At 55.5% G+C, this 24,335-nt stretch overlaps 6 protein-coding genes across 6 annotated transcripts; 4 read left to right on the plus strand and 2 right to left on the minus strand.

The window, feature by feature from the left end:
• Positions 1-480: 480 nt before the first annotated feature.
• Positions 481-2,336, minus strand: CH63R_07775 (Major facilitator superfamily transporter; the record flags this gene model as incomplete). The annotated part of the gene is made up of 3 exons (XM_018302749.1): positions 481-1,460; positions 1,513-1,860; positions 1,919-2,336. The coding sequence occupies 3 exons, from the start codon at positions 2,334-2,336 to the stop codon at positions 481-483; spliced, it is 1,746 nt and encodes a 581-aa protein (XP_018157527.1).
• A 4,009-nt stretch (positions 2,337-6,345) lies between these two features.
• On the minus strand, positions 6,346-6,648 carry CH63R_07776 (uncharacterized protein; the record flags this gene model as incomplete). The annotated part of the gene is made up of 2 exons (XM_018302750.1): positions 6,346-6,574; positions 6,596-6,648. The coding sequence occupies 2 exons, from the start codon at positions 6,646-6,648 to the stop codon at positions 6,346-6,348; spliced, it is 282 nt and encodes a 93-aa protein (XP_018157528.1).
• Positions 6,649-10,063: 3,415 nt separating this feature from the next.
• On the plus strand, positions 10,064-10,954 carry CH63R_07777 (uncharacterized protein; the record flags this gene model as incomplete). The annotated part of the gene is made up of 2 exons (XM_018302751.1): positions 10,064-10,577; positions 10,644-10,954. The coding sequence occupies 2 exons, from the start codon at positions 10,064-10,066 to the stop codon at positions 10,952-10,954; spliced, it is 825 nt and encodes a 274-aa protein (XP_018157529.1).
• Positions 10,955-13,819: 2,865 nt separating this feature from the next.
• CH63R_07778 (C2H2 type zinc finger domain-containing protein) lies at positions 13,820-17,834 on the plus strand (the record flags this gene model as incomplete). Its single annotated transcript, XM_018302752.1, has 5 exons — positions 13,820-14,924; positions 14,981-15,495; positions 15,547-15,784; positions 15,849-17,034; positions 17,090-17,834. 5 exons carry the CDS (start codon positions 13,820-13,822, stop codon positions 17,832-17,834), a joined length of 3,789 nt encoding a protein of 1,262 aa, XP_018157530.1.
• A 793-nt stretch (positions 17,835-18,627) lies between these two features.
• CH63R_07779 (uncharacterized protein) lies at positions 18,628-19,800 on the plus strand (the record flags this gene model as incomplete). The annotated part of the gene is made up of 1 exon (XM_018302753.1): positions 18,628-19,800. One exon carries the CDS (start codon positions 18,628-18,630, stop codon positions 19,798-19,800), a length of 1,173 nt encoding a protein of 390 aa, XP_018157531.1.
• A 2,489-nt stretch (positions 19,801-22,289) lies between these two features.
• CH63R_07780 (Methylenetetrahydrofolate reductase) lies at positions 22,290-24,190 on the plus strand (the record flags this gene model as incomplete). Its single annotated transcript, XM_018302754.1, has 2 exons — positions 22,290-23,988; positions 24,045-24,190. 2 exons carry the CDS (start codon positions 22,290-22,292, stop codon positions 24,188-24,190), a joined length of 1,845 nt encoding a protein of 614 aa, XP_018157532.1.
• Between the last annotated feature and the right edge of the window lie 145 nt (positions 24,191-24,335).

The following is a 24,335-nucleotide window of genomic DNA, read 5'->3' on the forward strand; positions in this document are numbered from 1 at the left end:
CCCTCTTTTAGGAGGCTGCATGCGGGTGGCGTGGATGTTCCACCTCGTGACACAGCAAGGATTCAATTGAGCTGTAACTGTCGCTGCGTAGAGTCGACCGGCTTTTAGTCGATGTCTTGATGAACCTCAACTAAAGAGATCAAAGTGAGAGCTGGAAGTGAGCGAAAAAAGAGCCGAGGTCTTTCTCGGTCCTGGTCCGTGCGCGATTCACTAGATGTCACCATCTACTTGATTGTTATTCCCCTTGATCTACAAGGGAAAATGAAAAGATGGGTGGAGCCATCCCTCACCCGCTGTTCACCGCTGATGGGATAGGCAACAAGCTTCAGAGGCAATCATCGGAGAATGTGAGTGGGGGAGCTGGCTGAGCCGGATGGGTTCATTGCCTGCCGGGATCTGCAATAGGATTTGTAGACCAGATCATGCCGCCGTAGTAGGTGCTTGTTGCAATGTTATGTTACTCAGTCTCTTCCGAGGCCGCTAGAGCATATATCTAAAACTCTCGCTGACCATCGCCGCGCGGCCTCCCGGTGCAACTAATCCTACCTCCTCCTCCTCGGCATCTCCACTACCCGCTGGAGCGGCGCCTGTCTTCCGATTTAGGTACACGAGGTAATACCTCAAGAATACAGCCAAGACGGCCACAGCGAGCATTGCGCAGGCGCAGGCCTGCATGCCCGGCGCGTAGAAAGGCGCATCCCTATCCGGGTACAACCTCGTGCCCACGAGCGGTCCGCATTGTCCAATGATCTGCATCAAGGCAAACCCGCCACCCTGCCTGCTCTCCGATGCTTGGTTGTTGATGTTCCACGCCACCGTAAGCGTAACGACGTTGAAGAAGCCCACGGCGGCGGGATACACGGCCAGGTAACGCATCAGCGGTGAGAGACCTAGTGGCTTTGCAAATGCAAGCGCCGCATATCCGCCGGCTGACGCGAGAGCGTGTAACACAATGGGGACAGATCGGTTCTGCGTCCGATCCGACACATGGGCAGTCAGTAGAACGACGAGGAAAGCCAGAAAGTAGGGCGGTGCGCTGAGCCCTTGTGATTCCAGACGGGAGTGACCCATCTCCCTAAGAATCTTTGGGAGGAACACTGGTAGTGAGGAATACGCCATGTTGGTGAGGAAGAACATGGCAGCGGTCAGTAATGCCATCGGGTCACGCAGAACGGCGACCACCTCCCTCCCTTGAAGATCACGAGAGCTCTCCCGTCCGCGCTTTTTGCGCGGTTTCTCACGTCGCAGGCGGAGGCGAGCGACTTTCTGCTCCCGCGCTGTGAGATACCGCGCCGTCTCTGGACTATCAGGGACAATGTGCCATGCAGCTACGGCTGCAATAACCGATGGGAAGCCCTCCACCAAAAAGAGCAGACGCCAAGGGGCGATGGGGCTATTCTCTGCAAATTTGGTAATCAGCCAGGCCAATGACGACGCGAACGTTGTTGCCAATGGTGCGGCTACCCCGAATCAGTATTGAGCCGTTGCACTATACGGGGTACTCGAACTGACCAGAAATAAAGATGGCTGTACGGAATGCCAATTCTTCCCTCTTGAAAAAAAAGGATAGGTAGAATGGTATCCCCGTGAACCCCGCCTCTCCGATACCCAGCAATACCCGCAGGAAGATGAGCATAGGGTACGAAACGGAGACGGACTGCAGTGAGGCGGTTACGCCCCACGACAGCACGATCATGGAGACGTATATGTGGGCTGGAATGAGCTTCCACAGCAGCGACATCCACTCGAAAAAGATATACGAGATGTAAAAAGCTGTCAATGTCCACTCGTACCACCCGTCCCACGGGGGGTTCGTCTGGAGATCTTGTTCCATTCCGGAAATGCGCGCGTTGCCAATATCTAGTTGGGCACGTCAGTGTGATACAGGTCAAAAAGGCCCATTCCAGGTTTGCCATACTCGACCGATCCAGGAAGCCGAGCATGAAGAGCAGCGCTACGAAAAGCACCAGCTTGCGGTCATGCTTGCGAACAACGGATCTCTCCTCGTCGGGCGTGTACAGCTGGAAGCTCGCAACGGTGCTCGTGCTCGTCCGCCTCCGCAGCGAGGGCACGCCGTCGCCCCCCTCGCCTTCCTCATCTCTTGCAGGCAACTTCTTCAAGCTCTTCATCTCATAGGCCTGGCCGCCGCCAAGCCCCGCCCCGTGCAAGTGCAGACCATCCTCTGCGTCATCGACGTTGAAGTCAAGGTCGAGGTCATTTTCAAGACTGAACTCGGCCGTGGTTTGCGCAAACGACGGTGATGACTCGCCTGCGCCGGTTGAGCGGCTTGGAGCGTGAACTCTCGAATATTCGGCCATGGCGGAGAGGAGAGTCATGCGCCGCGTCGTGATCGGTCGGGAGGCGGCACGATCGTCTGGTAGATGGACGTCTGAGGGAAAGGAATTGTTCAAATCATGGAATTGGGTAGGATGCAACGCAAGTTCAGCTCGCAAACCAGTCTGGGCGACGAAAGCAGGTGGCGTTTTGGCCGTATTGAAATGGTCGTCGCCCGACGGGGCTAGCTCGTGTTCCCAGGGCAAAAATGTAGAGAGTGTCTTGGGGGCAGCGAGCTCCGAGTTTTGTTGCTGGAATACCTACCTGGAATAGCCCAAGGGTGGTTAGCAGGACACCTTGGGCCAATGACGTAGCAAGCTAACCCCTGCTCGCTCCGAACGGGAAGTTGGGGGAGCGGAATACTCCCTGTCACTGCGGGAGGGTCAGCGGCTTGGGGGGGCAGCACGATAGGAAGCAGGGGTCACTGATGAAGCCTCCAGTCAGTCGTTTTTGTTGTGATTCATGAGTCAATTAACAATTGACGATTCAATTATTTTGCGCCTTCGCTTTGCAACCGCGTGTACTGCACCATTAGGTGGGATGTGGCTGACCCGCTGAAGTGTCCAAAAAGTGCCATGCCCCAGGAGATGAGCAGAACAAATAAATAATAGAGGGAGAAGAAGAAGAAAAAGGGGGGGGGGGGGGGAAGTAACAAGTCTTGATAAAAGTACAGGTCTAGGTGGAGGTGGAGGTGGTTCGCCTCGCCGACAAAACCCAATCGATTTACAATAGTCATGGGTCATCGCTCCTCTTGCCAAAGAGCCTTCTGAAGCCGCCGCTTTTGGGTGTCTTTGGCCTGAAATCCATTGACGGTTTGGCCTGTAATGTTGGCGACTCCTTTTCGGTCCAATTGCCTACCATGTTAGGATGCTGGGGAAGGGTGCCATAGGGCAAACCCGCCTCCTTGGGCGAGATTTGCTGTGATTGCTGTTGTGGCGACATGGCCGTTGCGAACTGACTCGCTGGTACGCTTGACATGTACTCTCGCGGCGAAGTCCCGCCCCTTGAGGGGCCTGCGCTTCGATCACGGGGCCTTGGAGTCGCGTTCTCCTCGCGTGCAATCTCCTGCTGTTGAGCCCTTGCCGCACCCATGTCTTCGGGGAAATCGCGCGCTTCGTCGCCGCAAACCACGATATACCACCGGATGTCCTCCCCTCGCTGCAGCTGATCCCTCAGCTTCTCGAACCACCCAATCTTCTTCCCCGAAGAGCCCTTCTTAACCTTGTAGAACTCGTCGCTCGGGGCGCCTGCCATCGCCTTCGTTTCGCTTAACCTCTCTTCATAACGCACGATCTCTTCCGTTATCGAGTTGCTCAGGTCGATGCGCACCACGTGATCGGCAACGTAGGCGTAGGGGCGGCTAACGTAGCTCAGATCGGTCGGATCGTATTCCTCCAGCAGCTTCACGGCGCTCCAATCGTTCTGCAGCACGTCGTCCTCCTCTGGCGGGACGGTCGAGGGCGGTACATCGTAATCGTTGCGCAGAGCGGCGGCTTGTTTCGTCTTGGACTTGCTGCGCTTTTTCTTGTCACGTTGGGCCTCGGTCTCGTCGGGGATGGGTTCGGGGAGGAAGTCGAAGAGGGAGTAGAAGGACTCGAGAATGGCTGGTGATGAATTTGGCGCGATGATCCATTCGGGGGCGGCATCGTCAATGTTCTGTACGACGACAAAGACACGGATGCTTCGACGATCCCAACGGAAGCCGTGGCAGAGGTAGGTAGGCATGGCGGGTAGTCGCGATAAAGCACGAGGAACGGGCGGGGAGAGGTTGCGCGAAAGATAGGAAGAAGCGGCGGATGGCGGGGCGCAAGGGGCCCAGGGGGGGTGGGATACGGGAACGGTAACAAGCGTCGATCGGTGGAGAGCTTCGAAGCTCGGGACAAGGGGGGGGGGGGAAGCTCTGGATGACTGAGAAAAGTCGGGGTTGGGTGCCGTTTTTCCTTTTGGTGTCACCGTTTGACGCCGTCGTCGAGCGCTTGGAGAAGTCAGAGAGCGGGTCGAATCAGACAGCCACTGAAGCCAAGACTGGGAGAGGACCGATGATGGGCGTTCTACGTCAAGCCAAGCTCAGAGGCGCCGTCAGCTAGCATGACAGGGGCAGAAGCGACGGGAGAATAGGAGTGGACGTGAAAGGCTGGGTGAAAGATTCGTTGCGACGAGAGGAGAACGGAGGAGGGAGGGAGGGAGGTACGCAATGCGTTGTTCAAGCTGTGGCAGAGGAAACATGGCTTGTCGCATCGCACGCTGCGCTGCGGCGCACCACCTGACGCCCAATGAAATAATCCTTGGGCCAGCCGATGACTGGATCGGATTCTGAGTGGCCGGAGAGACGAAGGAGGAGGGTGCGGCTCGTTGTTCAAAAAAAAAAAATCTGAAAAGAAAAAATAAGCTAGGGGAAGAATGCAAGGCCTAGCCAGGCGAAGACCGAGATGATGGGTGGTGGAATGTCAAGAGCTTTGGTAGATAAGTAGGTAGGTAAAGGTGGGCGAAAAGGGAAATGCAAGATTGCCGATAAGAAAACAGGGGAACGATGGATAGTGCGAAATGGAGATGGAACGGTAAGACTGGCAACCCCCCGGGTTTCGGTCTGTGCTCGGATGTGGCTCAGCCCTGATGGGAACAGGCCTGTTTCCGCTAGGAGCGCTTGGGATTGTATCAGATGTCACTGCTGGTGCCGTTTGGTGGATCCCTCGAGGCTCAAAACAGTACCTAACTCAACGAGAGGTCGTCATCCCGATAAGCCTACTGCAACATACTGTATATCTCTACTACCTATGTACACAACTACAAAGATGACTTGCATGAGACTAGAGCCCAGGGCCTGAATCCCATCCCTGACTTTACCTTCAGTTTCAGGCAATTGCTGACTTTAGGTAAGCATTACTGTCCCACTTGGCATGATACCTCTCCTGTTTTATTGGCTGCAGGTACGGAGGATCACCAAAGACAAAGTTGAGACGAGAGAATGTTGGTGCGCAGAGCACGAAAGCGAGAGAGACCTGAAGCAACTCAATCGCAAGGAAGATGCCTACATAGATTTCTGCCGTCAAGCCTACTGTATGAGTATCGTACACTTCCTACGTTTATGATACTCGAGCTTCGGCTCCTCGTTCACTATCTGCGTAGGGTGCAAGTCAGCAATTGCCTCTGAGCCCAACCCACTGGGACCAATTCACCTGGCGGCGGCATGATTTGAGATAATATGTGTACTTCTTTGTTCAGCGCAACTCTGTTGACGCACGAGTTTCAAGCCGTCTTGAAACTAGGCAACGGGACCTAAAAAGCTTGATCCTTGCCCTCAAGCGACGGGCTTCCGTGGGAATGGTTCCTGTGCCCCCGCCTCCCGCCGCATTCGCACCGAACCGGCGGGGTTACGGGTGGGCTAGAAACGTGTCATGGCCTGACGTACCCGCGGCTCCAGCTGGCAAGATGGCTGACACTGCATTTGGCCCGGGCCGAAGCTCACATGCTCATGTGGGAGGGTATTGGCTCATCGTCACGCGCAGGCAACCGTTCTTCGGAAGACGAGATTATGGAGCAACATTGAAGAAATACGAGTTGCCATGATGAGCTTATTGCAAGGGTGCCTTTATACTTCGTCCCCTCCGCGCCTGCCGATCACATGAAAGCAATTAGACCCAACGCCACGGCTCCGAGTATCAGTGAAAAGTATCTCAAAGTCCGGCCAGACCCACTTGCCGGAGCCGGAGTCGATGCTGACGCTAAGGTCGACATCGACGCGAAAGTCGAAGTCGAAGCCGCGCCCTCTTCCGTCCCAGTCACCGTTTCTGTCCCCAACTTTGTTCCCATACCTATTGCACTTCCTGTCTCCACAGTCAACAAAATAGTTCCTGTAACCCATGTCGTCGGTCTCCTAGACACTGACCCGGTGTAGGGTGCGGACTTGTGAGCGTCGCACAAGCCACCGTAGCCTTCCACGCCAGCCCACTTCGATAGCAGAGCAGACGGATCACATTCATACTGAGTGATGATCGGGTGGACCACCTACACCTAATCCAACCCCGCCGTAAAGGCCACGACCACCGAGTGCGCCTCCGAGAAGCAGGTGTTGGCCGGCATACCGGGGCCCACCGTCCTGGATCCCGCCGCGTTGACGGTCGTAACGAAGCACACTCCGTACTGGTCCGGAATCTCCTGTTCGTCACTGCTGCTGCCGAGGCGGCATCTCCACTGCTTCACAATACCCGCCGTGACCGTTCGTCCCGATCCAGCTGGAGCCCTGCAGATGGATAACGGTCACCGGCCAGTAGCCTTCCTGCTCGCAGGCCGCATTGGCGGTCGGGTAGGCAACATGGTGGTCGCATTTTTGTGGTTGTAGGCGATGATGGAGGCCTCGAGACTGCCCTTCAGGCCGGTGTCGAAGATGAAGAATTCGCGGGCCTAAGCCATGATACGGGGCGCTGCAAGTGCTGGTCGATGCATCCGCGTTGGCGAGGCGCAGAAGCACGACGGCAGCGGAGACGTGAAAAAGTGATGTCGTCTTCATGTTGAAAGAGCGTGTTCGGTCTGCTTCCCGGTCTGACGATTGGTTTCATTATGAAATGCTTCATAGAAGCGGGCCGGTTGCACCTTATGAGTAGGTTCCAAGACAAATAACAATCCGGAAAGGAACCGTCTGGTCGCAGAATCGTCGAAAACTCATCTTCTGAAGTGACCGGAGTTGAAACGCGCGAGTCTGCGGCATTCTCAATACCCCTGGTAAGAAATGATGCCTCACAGTTGGTTCCAGGGCGCATTCGGGAGCGTTACGGTTCAAGAAGCTTAATCGACATATGCTTGTGGGCCCAGAACTTCGTCTAACGACGAGATTTTGTTGACGCCTGTCCTGAGATGCCAACCAGGCGGCAACGTGTTCAACCTGGTAAGTCGTCAAAGGACGACGGTTTTGCCATCAAAAACCAGGGAAGCAATGCACTTGCATTTCGGGATATTGGCCGTCAGACTGTTGGGAGAATAAATGTCTTATGAAGCTGTGAGCTGTGGGCTGTGCTCTAAAACGACATGTGTGTTAAGTTCTTAGCCGGTTGGTTCGATAACTACTAACAAAGGCAGCTTGAAAAAGAAATGGGGGGGGGGGGGGGTCATGGGCGCTGTCGCTACGCAACACGAGGACTGAGAAGCTATCATGGCATCGTTTCATGACTAAGGACACAGCCTCTACCGTGCCGCAATGATCTAGGAGTAGAGGGAACTAGGTACGTGCATCCTTCTCACATCTTGAGTAAAACGTGTGGAGGACACTCCTTATTGATTAATGAATAACAACGGTAAGTCCCCAGAAGGCAGCATGTCGTCTTTGGTATTTGGTAAGGAGTCGGATAGTGTACCAAAGGCGGGTCCACCCCCGATCCGAGGCGGAGCTGCTCTAATTGCAGTGTCGCTGGTTCGGTTTAGCTTCGCCGTTGGGGGTCTCAAAGGTTTGGATCACGGTGATTGGTCGTGCGTCTCGAACGGATGGAAAAGGTTTAGTCGGCCCGCTGTGGGTATCATCCTGAAGTTGGGCTAAGCCAGGGAGGGCCCAGCGGCAAATGGCACACTGAATGGTATCTTTGGGGGGAGCGTAGGTCAAACGCCCAAGCTCGAAACGATGTCTGGCCCCAAAAGCTTCATTTATCTCCATCTCTCGAATTTCACCTATCAGCAGCGTCGGTCTCTTGATATTCTACGAAAAAGGAATGAGGCGTGGATAATTCATTAATCGTACCCTTGGGAATGTCGCTCGCCTTTCGGGCTTTCGATGGAACAGCAACCCCTATCCAGGTCGCCGACTACAAGGGACCGCGGGGTAGTGATCTTATCCATTGGAACGCTGAAGACAAACCCCTATCACGGCCTTCTTGCGAGACTGGAGCACCTGCGGATCAAAGATGGGGATGGACGATGCGACCCTCACCATGAGATGAAGATGGCCTTTCATCTCCCCTGTTCCCAGCAAACGTGGTCATCACGCCTCGGACTCTTCGGATTGAGTGTTGCGAACCACCACCAGCCCGCTCGAGAACGGACTCGGAGTGGACAGAGTAGTGTGCACTCTATGCTCTTGCGTACCTACCTACACTGCTCGGCAGCATTATTTTTATCCGCGGGAAAGGCTTCTTGCTCTAGCCTTGGGGGCGTTGAAATGGAACAGCCAAAGTGCCACAGAAACGCCAGTAATGATCTATAAACAATTTTCCGTCATCCTGCTCGCAAATTTACATTGCCGGCAAGCGCCCGCAGCCTTCTTTAAACCACTGTACATCTTGGATGCAATAGACTCTGTCTGGATCAAGGAGACCGACAAGATAATGCATTCGGGACGCCCCACTCACTGACCACGACGAATTGACACAGCGTTGCAATAGACGACCCTCACACCCTGCTAACCTACCTAGGTGCCAACCTATCTTCAATTGGAGCCAGAACCACCACGGGGGGGCCATGTCCGAGGCCCGAGCTTCACATTGCAAATTAGGTACGTACGAACTACTGTCCCAATGGACGCTAAGCACCTACCAATTTCTCCATGCTGAACGGGACGGCGTTCAAACATGGCCGGGTTGTTCTACGATGGGGTGAGACTTTGCCAGGCTTTGCCTTCCGCTGTTGTTCAGCAAGGACCATGGACAAAATTTCTCTTTCTATCTTTTTGAATAGGGTCTCGTTTAATTGCTGACAACGTCGAGACTCGAGGCGAACACTGCCGCCGGGAACGAAGCCCATTCGAGTTGACTTGCCGATCCGCTCTCGCCTGCATGGTCACACCCGCTTGCCTCTGTTGAGCTGATCGATACGAATGGAGTGGAGGGGCCGCTAGAAAACAAAAGTCTGCCATGCCGTCGTCGCCCACTCAGAGTGCACTGTGCCGCGCCAGCTCGCGCTGGGTAGTCACGTCAAGCTTTCGGCTGGCCTTGGGCGGTTTTATCCTCGCGCCTAAACCGCTAAACGAAGCGCGAACCTTCAATGCCGTCCGTCCCTCCAGAACCCTGACTGACCAACCACCGACAATGACCAGGGAGAGAATGGGTTCTTCGCGCCGGGACGACCAGTTACTGTGCACTAGGCATCCGTACTGACGATTGCAGAGTGCAGGCTCAGCTCGTCAGCTCGACGGTGTGTTTCTTTTCCACTCCAGCCCCCATGCCACTTCCCCGGCACCCAGGCACCAGGCAAGCTAGGTAGCGAACCCTGCGATGCTGGTCTCGCCCCCGTTCCAGGGTCCCCTGTCAAGGTTTCTTCTCCGTGTGTGATCGTGGATTGGCTCCCGCCCACCTCTTGCTAGTGTGCGAGCTAGCCATGCCATGCCTCGCTCCTCTCATCCCCTCGTCTAAGTACACGACACCACCGCGATGTGAAAATCGACCATCAGCCCAAAGGATGGGTAACACACAGGGGGTCGGCTGTGTGTCAGACCTTACTGCGCGCGCGCTAGACGTACCGCCCTTCCTCTCGTGGCCGTTCCTTCGCTGATCTCCTCTTTCTCTCGCGGTCGGCCCTGTTTTGCGTCCTACAACCTGGCAAATCCTTCCGGCTCTTCCATACTGATTTTCCTGTTCTTTTCTCGGTGAAGGTTCTCTTACGAGCACAGTCAAGTATTTAAAAATGGCCGCCAGGGTGAGATCCCGCCCCCGCTTGCTGTCCCCCTCTTGGCTCTCTTCTCCAGGCTTTCCCTCTCCCGGGGCTTGATCGTGCTTCACCAACATCTCCGTGATCCGCCCTGCTGAACATCATGGCTTCGCAGTACGATGAAGGCCCGGAGCTGGCCCCCCAGCATCATTATCCCGAGGTATACCACCCTCCGCCGCAACAGTCGCATTCCACTTCGCCTCAACCGATTCCCGTCACGCCGATGAAGCAAGAAAACTCGACATACGGCGGATACCCGGTCTCTGGCATCGACCAGTCCGTTTACGGTCACCCTGCCGGCGGCGAAACCGCCTTGCCACAAAAGAAGAAGACTATCTGCGGCTGTACCTTTCTCGTCTTTCTCCTGTCCGTCATCATCGCGGTATTGGCGGCGGCCGTCATCGGACTGGCAGCAGGCACCGGGGTGGAGGCAAGCCGCGCGAACCAGGCACTCAATAAGTTGGCGGCTCTGGAAGCATCAGCGACCAACGGAGCGTCAGCCACGACGACGGTGACGGTCCCAAGCGCGACTCCGACGGCAACCAGCTTTGCCTCCCTCACCAACAACTGCTCCAACAAAGATGAGACAACCACTGGTCAGACGTACACCACAGACTGTAAGTCGCATGGTTGGGTTATTAAATAGTGTCGTGCGCAGGGCTCCGCTGACTTGATGAACCCAGTCTACGGAAAGAGGACGTTTGTGCAGTTCTGCAACTCCAACGCCCCCAATGCACCCCTGATGAGTCTGTTCACCGCCAACTTCAACAACTGCATGGACGCCTGCGCCGCCTTCTCCTCGTACGAACCCGGCTTTAACGGCAACGCCACGTGCGAGGGCGTCAGCTTCATCCCGCTCTGGACAACGAGGTCGGGGGCCGTCGACGGCAAGGCGCCGGGCAATTGCTACCTCAAGCCAGGGCCGCAGTCGCGGGAGGGGCTGGAGACGCCAAACATCGGCACAGAATGCCACGCCGCTATCATGAACTCTTGATGGAGGGGGAATTGAGATGAACGGGTACGGGATGGGACGGGTGAAACGGCGCTGGTTTTTGTATATGTTCTATCCCATTTGTCGGTTGACTTTCTGTATGCTCAGTCTGGATCGAGTCGGCGTCTAATAGAAGGGAAGCGGGGCTCCTAGGCGAAGATATCTTCAATGCCCTTGAAAACCAATGAGGGCACATCCGACCAAGACTGGCTAAGAATTAGATTCTTCGTACGGTTCGGGCATGGATTGAAAACGGAAACGTGTCCACGTTGTCGGCATCGACTAAACGTAGTGTGTGGTCTGTCACGTTTATACCAGCACCTCAGCAGCTTGAGTCAATAACAGACTCTGTCCAACCTTTGAGGTTCCGAGAAGCGCGAGGAGCTAAAGATGGTTCTTTCATTCCAAAAAGTGTGCCGATGGTTGCAAAGTGAGGATAGATAGACCAAGCATTAGTCGGGTGCAAGTCTTAATGCATCTACCCAACCTCTGGCAAGCCGTTGCGGGGCCGGACGGAGGGGGACACTAGACGTTGGGACGGTTCCCATTGACGCGGTATTCCGTTGACGGTCGTGGCCGGCATCCGGCACTGACATGAGCGGGGAAATCGTCAGTATTATATGGAGGGAGGCGCGTCGTTTTCTCTTTTCTCTCTCCGCGACTTTCCCAACCCTATGATCACGACAACCTCTAGTCAACGTACCAACTTGCCCGATGTAGGTAAATACCCAGACAGGTATGTATATAAGTACCTTGGGCAGATGCAGATGAGTTCTTATGTATGCCGACACCCCACCCACACTCTAATTCTTTGAGCTGATCAGGCCATCTCCTCTTGGCTCGGCCTGCTGATTCATTGTCTGCCCGCCGTTCGGCTTACAGACGTAGATACCCACGAGCCGGCCTGTAGTCCAGGCTTGCCCGGCTTTGGCGCCAGTGTCGCGCGCCGGGACCACCACCAGCCGACGGGCTGCTGGGCCGATCTCGCTCGCTTCAAACGGGTTTATCCACTCGAAGCCGCTACAGAGCGACGGAAGCCATTTTCTGGCAACCGAACGGTCTTGATACCGTCCGACCTCGCAGATGACCGGCCCTGGCCTGGTTGGCACGCCTTGGGGGTACGGTAGCGGAGGCGGAGACTCCTTCTAGCTTGCGGTCAGTATCGGTATGCGGCTAAAAACTTGATGACACCAGTACGAAATTGGTGGATCAAATCCAAGAGAGTTGTACCAAGGTAACTAATTGACGAGAAGACGGTTGGCAGCAACACTGTCTGCTTTCTTCAACGACGTTTGAGGACGGTGAGTCCAGTCCAAATCGCCAGAGTATACAAGAACAGAGAGGTAAGCACCAATGGCGAGCCAAGTTGTTAGGGTCTCGGTAATTTGAAAAGTAAGTATAAACTTCGGCTAAAGCCGTGGTTCATACGCCGCCAGTGTTAGAGAATGGTTCGAACAAGTAGGGTTCCGCGCTTACTTCCTCTACGCATGGGCGGTGCAGTTTCTGGTGGCCGCAAGCGTTGTCGAAGTGTTGGGACTTGGGGGTGGATGGCTGCAGTCTGCGGGTCAATTATTAATACATGTTACACAGGCGCAGGCGACACCTGAGTACTCAGTAGCCACACACCCCTTAGGAGGTTCGGCATGGTGTGGACGTCCTCACCGTAAGACGGGCATGTCGTTGTCAAGCGGAATGGTTCCACGCCCAGATTGCGTTGCAACCTGCTCAAGAGATGTACGACGGATACCAACCAGGGAGCGAACCAACACTCCGAACCGCAGGATTTCGTTCGCACACACACACACACACACACACTCTCTCTCTCTCTCTCTCTCTCTCTCTCTCCTTCTCGTGTTCGCCCGCAGATCGATAGGCTTGGCCGTTGACAGTTGATTTCGTCTTCCGCAGTACGGAGCCAGCATGAGGCTTCTAGAAAGCACCCCGGAAATTGGCTGGTTATGCTACTAGACAACCCTGAAGCCTCCAACCTCCTCTCTTGTACTTGCGATATCGACGTTGTGGTGCGGGACATGCTGACAGCCATTGGGAGGTCATGGAATGATGTTATAAAAGTGTGCTACTGAATGAAATCTCAGGTTCTTGGGAATGCCCTTATTTTGACGCAATTGAAGCGGTGGGTGAACTGGCTCGAAGCCAGCTGGCGCACAACTATCGCAGTGACACCAGGCACGACAAAGGCTTTCCCTGCACTCCACGAGTCCACAACCCCTCCGCAGCGAAAACGAGTCTCCCATTCGCCAGGCGCCTGGAGGAACATACCGGCGCAAGTGTAAATGTGGGGCGAGCCCCATCCAAAGGGTGCAGACTTGTCAAGTCGTGCGCCCTTCGTTCGACAAGTTGATGCACCTAGACCCATTCTAATCCCGGTCTGGGCGAGCCAACCACGGATGACTCCGACTTGGACGCTGCTCGACGCCAAAGTCCATCTGGCTTGATCTGGTCCGCTGTGTAGGATGAAAGCCTTTGAATAAAAGATTTCATCACCTGGATATCGGTGTTCCAGACTTGTACCCTTTTCTTTCTGATAACGTCTTGTGCTTTCTTCGTTTGCCTCCGTGGAACCCGTTGCTTGTCCACCTCGAGGCTGGCCTGGACTCGACTCTGACCGTCCGACCATCTGCCTGTCTCTGCCTGGCTGACCGTAAGAAGCTCACATACTGTCATTGGGCGGGGCTTTCCAACGACGCCCTTTCGGCTCATTGACGACTTGACAAGTCCCGTCGAGCCGACACATCGGGGACCGCGCCCTATCGATATACATCTGCAGGAGGTTGCTCCATGACACCGACGCCCTTCGGCACCTCGATTCAATCAAACCACGCCCTACGTTAAGGGCTAGCCTTCACCATGACCACAATCCCAGAGGACATGGACGAGTTCGTCAACTGGGAGGCGGCCGCTGCAGAAGTCGGCAACATCTTCAACATGTCCTCCCAGGATGTGGCTGTGCCGCCTACCGACCCCAACCTGGATCTGGATCTGGTTCTGGAGAATGCCGATGACGACGACTTTGGTTTCTTCGCCCTCGAACACTTTTCGGGGGGGGCTGCTCCAGGAATCCAGGCCACTGACAACCCGGTCGATCTGGTTCACGACAGTCAGTTAACTAGTGCTCAGGAGGACTGGTGGTACACCCCTGATGCGCCGTGTGACAGCTGCATCCTTGGGGGCTACCAGTGCAAAAAGATCAAAGAAGCCGGTTCGAGCGTCTATGAGCATTACTGCACGTCTTGCGTTGCCTTGAGGAGCGAGTGCAGCTTTGCCAAACACTTGCCCGCCACCGCTCGCCTCGGCCCGCTCGAACCGCTACCCTCCTCGAACCCCTGGCCTACCATGGGAGACCACCCGCGCTCCGTTCGCGAGGACAGTGGCATTGCGGACCTCTTGCACTCCCAAAACCCATGGCCTGCCATGGGAGACCCCCCCGGTCCCACCCGGGACGATGGTGCCATGCTTGCTGGCTTGCCGGCGACTTCAACGCCGGACCTATTGCGGAGCCTGACGGCTTCCGCGTCCGCCGATGAGCCAGCCGCCGCCGTACCGCCGACCAAGACGACGACCTCCGCCAAAATCGGAGCCCGGTTCTCGCGGGAGTCTGTCCGTATCTTGAAAAACTGGCTCTCGACGCACACTCGCCACCCTTACCCCAGCGACGAAGAGAAGGAGATGCTCCAACGCCAGACAGGCCTCAACAAAACCCAGATCACCAACTGGCTTGCCAACGCCCGCCGTCGCGGCAAAACACAGGCACCTCGATCCACCTCACCCCACCCCCGCAGCTACAGCGGCGCTATCGACATCCCTCAGAGACGAGGAACGCCTGCCCCGGATGGCAGAGTGCGCCACATGAATCCCTTGGAGCGTTGGGTCGACTCCCCTCCCGAAAACGAACCTGCCGAAGTGACCGCCATCGCTCGCGCCGTTGCGTCCAGCTCCGGAGCGTCCTCATCAGGTACGACCCCTTGCTTCCAGCTGACATGTCAACAGAGCTAACGTAACACGTCTTAGGTCTTACGAGCCCGTACAGCTTCAATTTCACCGACGATGGTTCTGGTCGGTCCCTCTGCAACGCCTCCTCGGCCAGCAGTCTGGGAACTTCCCACTCCAGCGGCGGCTCTTTCGCCTCCGCATACTCACATGCTTCCCGCGGCTCGTTCGGCTCGTTCGGATCCTTCAATCGTGGCCGCCGTCGCCGGAGGAGGCGTGCCGGTGCCAACCCCGTTGACGAGAAGACCTCTCTCGCCCCCGCTTCAAAGACCTTCCAGTGTACATTCTGTACCGAAACGTTCAGAACCAAGCACGACTGGCAACGGCACGAAAAGTCCTTGCACCTTTCCCTGGAGAGATGGGTCTGCAGCCCTGATGGTCCGGTGGCTCTCAATCCTGAGACGAATCAGTTATGTTGCGTCTTCTGTGGCGAAGCCAACCCGGATCAGGCTCACACGGAGAAGCACAACCACTCCCAGTGCCAGGAAAGAAGTTTGGAAGAGCGCACCTTTTATAGGAAAGATCATTTGAACCAGGTAAGAGCAACTCTTTTGACTGTTCCCGTGCCAAAATGCTAACAACAAAAGCACTTGCGCCTTGTTCACGACACCAAATTCTCCGAATGGTCTATGAAGTCCTGGAAAGTCGCCACGCCAGAGATTCGGTCACGATGCGGTTTCTGTGGCTGTGTCCTCGACTCGTGGAAACAGAGGACCGAACACCTCAGTGAACATTTCAAGGGCGGAACCACCATGGCCGACTGGAAGGGAGACTGGGGTTTTGAAGCACCGGTGCTCGAAATGGTTGAAAATTCGATACCGCCATGTATGAATCGACCCCTCAACTATCCCGTAGATAAGCTACCGAAGTCTAACTTGTGGTAATATAGATCTCATTGACAATGAGCGAAACTCGCCCTATCCCTATCAGGCCTCCGGCGCCCCTGCAGAGACGCCGCGCTCAGCTTATGAGCTCATCAAAGTTGAGCTGGCACACTTTATGCAGAATCACTACGACAAGTATCACACTTTGCCTAGCGATGAGCAGATGCAGCTCGAGAGTTGCCGTATCATTTTCGCTTCTGAAGTCTTGTCCATTAGGGAGATCTCGTACCCCTTTTCGTGGTTGCGTGATCTGTTGATGGGAGACGACGACCTGATGAGACAAGCGAAGATAGGAAAGATGCGATCGCAGGCAGAAAACAGACTGTCGACCCTAAAGCTCAACGGCAAGGATACTCTCTTCGAGCGTTGTCCCTTGGAAGAGCAACTCCACGAGTTTGTCAGGGCGAAGAGGCTACTGGGGCTAACGGCCATGGATGAAGAGTTGCAGACGGAGAGCTGTAACATTGTTGGCCGCATCGAGGAGGTTTCGACGGCACCCAGCGACTTCATCGCCAGCTGGCTTGTACGATGCATCAACCGATCCACCAACTGGCTAGCCAACTTCAGACAGCGGGCCCACCTTCCCAGAACCGAAGACATCGTCGTCGAGAACGAGCGGTCGACCGACGCCACCAAGATCGACTCGACCATCCACAACTACAGCAGGCTGGAGCGTTCCTTGGCCGACTACTTGGAGAGACAGAGGAGCATGGGCATCGAACCTTGTAATGACAGCCTACAGAGGGAGGCCAGGATCATTATATACGAGTTCGATGACGGTTGGAACCAGACCGCCGCTGATAATCTGGACTGGCTTGCGGCATTCCGACATCGCCATCCGTCTGCCTCCGTACAGGCCTCAAGCTTAACGACGACGCCTGCTTCTCAAAGCCAACTTTCTCAGGGTGGTATTCAACAAGCCATCTCCGAGACCTCCCCATCGAATGTTTCCTCCGCCAACGCCTCAAAAAGCTTGGCATGTCCTTTCGTGACAGACGAAATCGCCGGTGATTACGGAGCACGCGATCAGGCTCCTCACTCTCTCACCCAGACCGGCCCATTTTTCCTCAACGACGCGAACTGTTTTCGTCGCTTGATGAGAGAGCTAGCACGATGGACTTCGAAATATCCGCCGGAATCAATCACGGATGAGATGCTTCAGCGACAGGCGAGAGTCATCCTATACAATGAGTAAGCTCGTCCTGTCATGGAACCTTTGCAAACACCCCCCGCTAATCCATCATAGTGACGATCCCTGGAACCAGACGGCGGCCGATAACGCCGAATGGTTGCTTCGGTTCAAGCGCGATTGTGGCTTGATCCGCGACCCCGGCCCCGGCCTGCCCCCTGGAGATGCCTGGTCGCTTGCGCAAGGCGGCACCGGTTTCGCGCCCCCATACGCCTTTCCCAAGGGCGCCATGGCCCCCTTCAGCGAGAAGACAACGGATGTGCCGATCCGGAATGTCAAGGTCTTTGAGATCCAGTCGGACATCACAAACCGCTACCTGGAAACGTTCAAGACCAGGTACCCGAAGCCGGCCACAATCTTCTGCTCTCGCGAGCTTGAGGATGGGCTCGTCAAGTTTGTCGAGACAGAGATGGCACTTTCGGGGCAGTTCCCGGACGACGACTCTCTTAGAGCGCATGCCTCTTTCATACTAAATGCTCCCGAAACCGCAGCGAACGATTCTGCTTTGCTGGGCAAGTTCAAGGGTTGGATGATGACGAGGGGACAGCAGTCTGGCCAGCAGCAAAAACGACGGCAGCAGCAGCCTGTCCTGTTCCATCCGCAGCCTCGAATGCCAGCTCCGTCGGCATCGGCGTCGGCGTCGGTGCCGACTTTGCCTACGGGCATGGACCTGACGCTCTCGGACGCGGAGATGAACAATATTCTGCGAGACATGAACTTTGACCTGAGCACCGCGGACTTGGAGGGTCTCGACATGAACATGGGGATGGATTTCAGCGGCGAGGCAGGGCCTTCTTCCTAGAAGGACGGATTGCATTTCGAGAATGATGTTTACGACGGTTTTCTTGGGTTACAAAAGCGGAGTTTTGGGCTGCGCCTGAACGTTGGTTTGTAGACTCTACAGGATTGCTTCTTAAAAATAGAAGAAAAGGCAGACTACAATGCCGGACTGACAGGCGTCTAACGAACGGAAAGTGTTGTATACCTAATAAATGCTCATCTCAAAGATACGGAGGCCCTACCCAGGCAGGCCACGTCGTGGCTAGTTGGTTTTCAAGCGCGTTGAGTGTGCCACTCAACGCTCTGCAACAGAACCACAACAGGGTGGAATTGCACGCTTTGTATCTGACGGTTCGCTGCTTTGCTTTTCGATCCCTTTCTGCCTAGGCACCCATGAATGCACTAAAAGTATAGTTACCTGCCTTACCTAGGTAGGTAGGTGAACGTGGGAGAAGGAGTTGAAAGTACAGCCACGTCAGACAGACACTGTACGGGGCGCCCGCCTTCCTGTAAGCTGTTAGACAAGAGCCGATGACGACACCCCTGGCTTATCCGTTATGCTGACACAGTCCACATTATGCTCTTTTCGGCACCGTGTAAGACGCGCCCCCAACCCAACGACTTTCCTACTTAAATGTGACATGATGGGTAGCCACTAGGTATGTAAGGTCTGCCTGTTCGAACGACATACGTCTTGGTCGAATACTATTCAGCACATGCTGAAACGTTGCCTACAGCCGCAAAGAAACGGATCTGTACTCAGTAACCGCCTCTCAGCAACGATCTTCCAGCGACGGCAGACAGGTGCTTCGATGATGACACCCCACACAACCAACAACCGCCCGAAAACGAGGCAAAGGATACCCAAAGCAGCCCCGGCCTTGGAGGTGCCGCACATCGAAGAGGATGCTTCAGAGAGGAAGCGGGTGTTGAACGTTCTAGCACAACGCAGGTATCGTAAGACTCACCGCCTCATTGCCCCTCCCGTCCCTTGCTGCCTCGTGGCACACCTCGTCCAGACCACGCCCAGACTGAACCAGGAGGCAGGAGAACGCAAGAGGCAAACCCGACTCGCCAGGGATAACAAGAAGCCCGCCGTTGTCCCAGAACACCAGGTATCTGAGACATGTGCTGACGGCGGCGTTCCGGACGTTGCCCTTCCATTTGTACCTGATGCCGTCGACCTGATTGAGCAGGTTGCAGACCAGGGCTTACCATCGACCAGTGAAGCAGATGACGCTACTGCGGGATTCAGTCTAGACGCGTCTGCGGTGTGGTTGACGGATCTGTCAGATGGCGGCTCGATATCGAACATGTTGTACGACGCGAATCCATCCTTCGTTGGCCCAGACGTGGAAAGCGGCATCGCAACAGCGGCGTTGCCCAGCCCGCCATCAACTGCTGACCCCGCGTCGGTGATGGATTGCTCGTCCCTGTCGCCGCCCGAATTCCCTGACAGCTATCTCCTCCCTATGAGCGACTTGAAGGTCCTCAAAGCGCTTCTCCGGGTGGCTACTCGTTTAGGGTCTCGTTCTGTCATGTGGGACCCCGCAGCGACCTCGCCGTTCAATTTGGGCGTGGGGACGCCGGCCGAGCTGCTGCCCGAAACGTGGAGGCCAACGACATCACAGGTCCTCGTGCCCCATCACCCAATCATGGACTTTCTGCCGTGGCCAGATGTGCGCGATAGGATCATCAACCTCTTCAGTCTGCCCGACGAGGCAAGACCGCCCGCGGCACGGGGCCAACTCGGACTGGTCAACTTTGCGTACGACCTGGAAGACTCTGGGGAAGGAGCGCGTATCTGGGGCGCCGACCCATACGATGAGTCGAGCTGGGAAGTCGGTCAGGTCCTTTTCGAGAGGTGGTGGTTTGTGTTCGACAGGAAGGTCATTGAACAGAGCAACAAGTGGCGGCGGTTAAGGGGCGCCGCTGCATTACAGATGCGGCCAGGCAGTGTAGTCGATCTGTCCGAGACCGCCAATTGAGCCGTCCTGATGTCTCAAGCCGGAAGCCTGTACGAAGGGGCGACTATTGCCAATGTCCTTCACAGACAGTCGAGGGTCATTCTGGACTATCTGGTCTACATGGTTGGTGGTAATCAGCCACACAGTTTGTCACGCACTGGCCCGGCGTGCTCATACAGACTATGGCCAAGGCCAGACGGACATTTGTTTTCACCGCAACAAGCAGAGACTCCAGAAAGAGCAGCTGTAGCCGGGCAGAGAGGCTAGAGGCACGACATGCAGCACGCGAGCGGACGAGCTAGTGCACGAAGTCGCGGGTGAGAGACGCTTGACTGGAGCTCATTGGCCTCGTGGAGGTGTCTTTGCGGGAGCAGGTCGACTGACCGAATGCAACTCGACACCTGTATTCCGGGCGTGTCTCAGAGCAAAAGAGGAGGCACTGTAGCTTTCCGCTCAACTCAAGGTTGGCACTGCGCAGCAAACTTGATGCAAGTACTCCGGAGCTTGCGCCGTTGTCGCCGTCGGGTTTGGTTGCGGATGCACGGAGAGTAATTGGCCATTGTGCAACGGGCCCTGAGATGGACAATGTATCAAAACTATCCGATGGCCAACTTTGTTCGTCGGGACATGACACAGAACAGAATCCCATAATGTCTGGAACAGCCTTTGTGACGCAGGGTTGAGCATCATACTACAGGCGAGCGTCATTTATTGAAAGGGTTCCAGGGATCGGTTGCCCAACAACCTTTGCGGCAACATCATATGGTTTTGGCCTTGAGTAAAACAAAACGTACTTGTACGGAGAGAATGGCGTTTGACACCCGGCCGTTTCCTGCTCGCTATTGGGAAACGCTTTCCGGTCCAGGCCACGGAAGGGAGCGGCTGCGACGGGGTGCAGCCGTTTCCCAATGCAGAGATTGGCCAATGAGAAGGGGAGATGGCCCCATCTGTGTGTAATTCATAGTAGAAACTAAAACAGGAGCAAGAGGCGCGGTATCTGGAGAAGATGGAGACGGTTGGAGCAAAATGGAGGAATTGGCCGTAGTGGGTTCAAACGCGCAGGACCGCCGACGACGGACCCGAGGCGGGAAGGGGAGGCCCTGGTTGGAATAGAGTTCCACGGTGCGAAAGCGGCCGGCTTGGTTGGCGCATGCACTACTCAAGGGCACGCACGAGAGAATGTGTGGGTGGGTGGGAAGGAGCCGAGGGAGGGTGTACTGTCCGTGGGTAGATAGGGAGGTAGTGTACTCTGTACAGAGTACCTGACATAGGTCCGCCCGGTCTGGCGGTGAAGGATGAGGCGGATAGCAAAGTATCAAGCCATCTATCTACCCGCCGCTCGCCCGGGCATAAGATTTTGTAAGTGTAGAGAGATGTAGGAGCATAGTGTCAGCAAGCTTGGGCACACGAAGAACATGTGAAAGGAATATGCTTTACCAACTTGTTCTTTTCGCCATGCTATGATTGCTTAGGTAGGCTTGGAAACGACATGCGCCGGCGTCAATGAGGGGAAATGGCAAAATCGAAACAGATAGTATGAACGGAGACATTTTTTTGCCAGCTTTTTCTGCCGCACCCCGCAGCTGCTCGGTGCAGGGACGTTCTCCTCTCATTGGAGAGCGCGTTTAATCCAACGGAGTGGGGGCTCCCTCTGTACCCCTGTTTGCGTGCACCCAACGCAGATGGAGGGGCAGTCACCAATCATGGCTGCCGCCATCGCAGGCTCCTTGTTCGGAGCTCTAGAAACGTGGGTTGGGGTCGTTCTACTTGGGTAGGTAGGTAGTGCTATACTTTCAGAGTACTGCCCACGCAACTGTTCCTCACGTAAACATCCGCCTACCTGGGAAGAAATGGCATGTACCTACTTGTATACCAGCACCCAACTGCCACCTTGCAGTACGTACCATCCTTCCCTTGACCTCCTCCCCTCCTCCCACCAACCGCCTCTCCCTCGCTCTTCCTCTCGGTCATTGTTGCAAAATTTCCAACTTTCTTCCTCCTTCACACCTATGCTCCTGTTTCCTTGAAGTGATCTTTTTATTTTATTTTGGGAAATCGGGAAATCGGATACACCGCAGATCCGGGGATGTGCTAGGAGCGAATTGAATCGCACACAACAACCAAGAGATTGACTAGTGAGTTTGTTCCCCTTGCTTCGGCGTGTTTCGCTCGTCGCTTTATTCAACGGCGCCCTCTTTCAACCCTCCGACATTCCACTCCGACCTCACCGGCATTCCGCCCCGCTACTTTCAACCTCCCTCTGCTTCTCCCTAAGTACCTGTGTAGCCTCCTATACAGCATCTGCACGCCACATTTAAACATTCTCATATTTCCTTGAGTCTCTTTCTCCTCTTCAACCCGATCCTTCGCTCTCCCAGTCCCGTTGGTCAATTGAGTCTAACAGCTTCGCCTCCAGCCCTCGACGAGCCCACGGAGCCCCCCGGTGGCCATTCTTCACTTACTCTTCTTCTTGAAACGCCTCGAACCTCGTCAACTCCACAACAGCCAACATGCATATTAAGTCCATGCTCGACGAGACCCGGAGGACGGGCGAGCCCTCCTTCTCCTTCGAGTATTTCCCGCCCAAGACCGCCCAGGGTGTCCAGAATCTCTACGACCGTATGGAGCGCATGTACCATTTCGGACCCAAGTTCATCGACATCACATGGGGTGCCGGCGGCCGTATCGCTGAGCTGACCTGCGAGATGGTCCTCCAGGCCCAATCCATCTACGGCCTCGAGACTTGCATGCACCTGACTTGCACAGACATGGGCCTGGAGAAGGTCAATGACGCCCTCCGCAAGGCCTACAAGGCCGGCTGCACCAACATTTTGGCCTTGCGTGGAGACCCCCCGAGAGAGCAGGAGAAGTGGGAGGCCACTGATGACGGGTTCCGCTATGCAAAAGACTTGGTCAAGCACATTCGTGCCACCTACCACGACCACTTCGATATTGGTGTCGCTGGCTACCCTGAGGGCTGCGACGACAACAAGGACGAGGAGCAGCTGCTGGACCACTTGAAGGAGAAGGTCGACATGGGTGCCAGCTTCATCGTCACGCAGATGTTCTATGACGGCGACAACTTTGTCCGCTGGGTTGGCAAAGTCCGCGAGCGCGGCATCAACGTCCCAATTATCCCAGGTATTATGCCCATTGCCACGTACGCCAGCTTCATCCGCCGCGCCAAGCACATGAACTGCAAGGTCCCCGACGACTGGATGGCTGCTCTCGAGCCCATCAAGAACGACGATGTTGCCGTCAGAGAAGTCGGAAAGGGCCTTGTTGCCGACATGTGCCGCAAGATTGTTGCCGCCGGCATTCACCATTTGCACTTCTACACCATGAACCTCGCCCAGGCCACAAGAATGGTCCTCGAGGAGCTTAACTGGATGCCCACAAGCGATCGTCCCGTGAAGCACGCACTGCCCTGGAAGCAGTCGCTTGCTCACGGCCGCAGAGAGGAGGACGTGCGCCCCATCTTCTGGAAGGGCCGCAACAAGTCCTATGTGCTCCGCACTCAGGACTGGGACGAGTTCCCCAACGGTCGCTGGGGTGACTCTCGGTCTCCCGCCTTCGGTGAGCTGGATGCCTACGGCATTGGCCTGACGGGCACCAACGAGCAAAACCGGAAGAAGTGGGGTGAGCCTAGGTCCATCAAGGATGTCGCCAACATCTTCGTCCGTTATCTCGAGACGGAGCTTGATTCACTCCCGTGGAGCGAGGCACCCCTGACCAGTGAAGCGGACCCCATTCGGGAGGAGCTCATCGGCTTGAACAAGCGCGGTCTGCTCACTATCAACTCTCAGCCTGCCGTTGACGGCGTGAAGTCGACTCACCCCGTGCATGGCTGGGGTCCGGCAAACGGTTACGTCTACCAGAAGGCCTACCTCGAGCTCCTGGTTCATCCCGATGTGTACGCCGAGATCGTCTCCCGCGTTGAGAAGAACCCCGATATGACTTATTACGCCACCACTAAGAACGGCAGTTTGAAGTACAACGCAACACACGACAGCCCCAACGCCGTCACCTGGGGTGTCTTCCCCGGCAAGGAGATTGTGCAGCCGACCATTGTCGAAGGTATCAGCTTCATGGCTTGGAAGGACGAGGCCTTCCGTCTCGGTATTGACTGGGCACACTGCTTTGAGGCTGGTACTCCCAGCAGAGTGCTGATTGAGCGTATCATGAATGAGTGGTACCTCATCAACATTGGTAAGCCCGAATGAATGAGCTCGGTACTGAATGGATTATTCTGACCTTGTCCTTAGTCAACAACGACTTTCACCAAAAGACGGCCCTCTTCGACATGCTCGAAGGACTCGAGGTGAAGGAATACGCCGATATCCCTGCCGAGCCCCAGACCAATGGAGCAGTAGAGACCAACGGCAACTCTGTCTCAGCCACCCCCAACTAACGGCTATTTCTGACTTGTGTTTAACACACACCCCCCTTTTACTATTTTCTAAGTATGCATCATGATCGGCGTTTTCAACAGGGCAAAGGGATGGGCGGGGGTCACTATGTGTTTTTTCAACAAAAAGGCACTGTTTACACGCAAC

The sequence above is a fragment of the Colletotrichum higginsianum genome, chromosome 5 (genome assembly GCF_001672515.1).
Source record: "Colletotrichum higginsianum IMI 349063 chromosome 5, whole genome shotgun sequence".
Classification (NCBI taxonomy): domain Eukaryota; kingdom Fungi; phylum Ascomycota; class Sordariomycetes; order Glomerellales; family Glomerellaceae; genus Colletotrichum; species Colletotrichum higginsianum.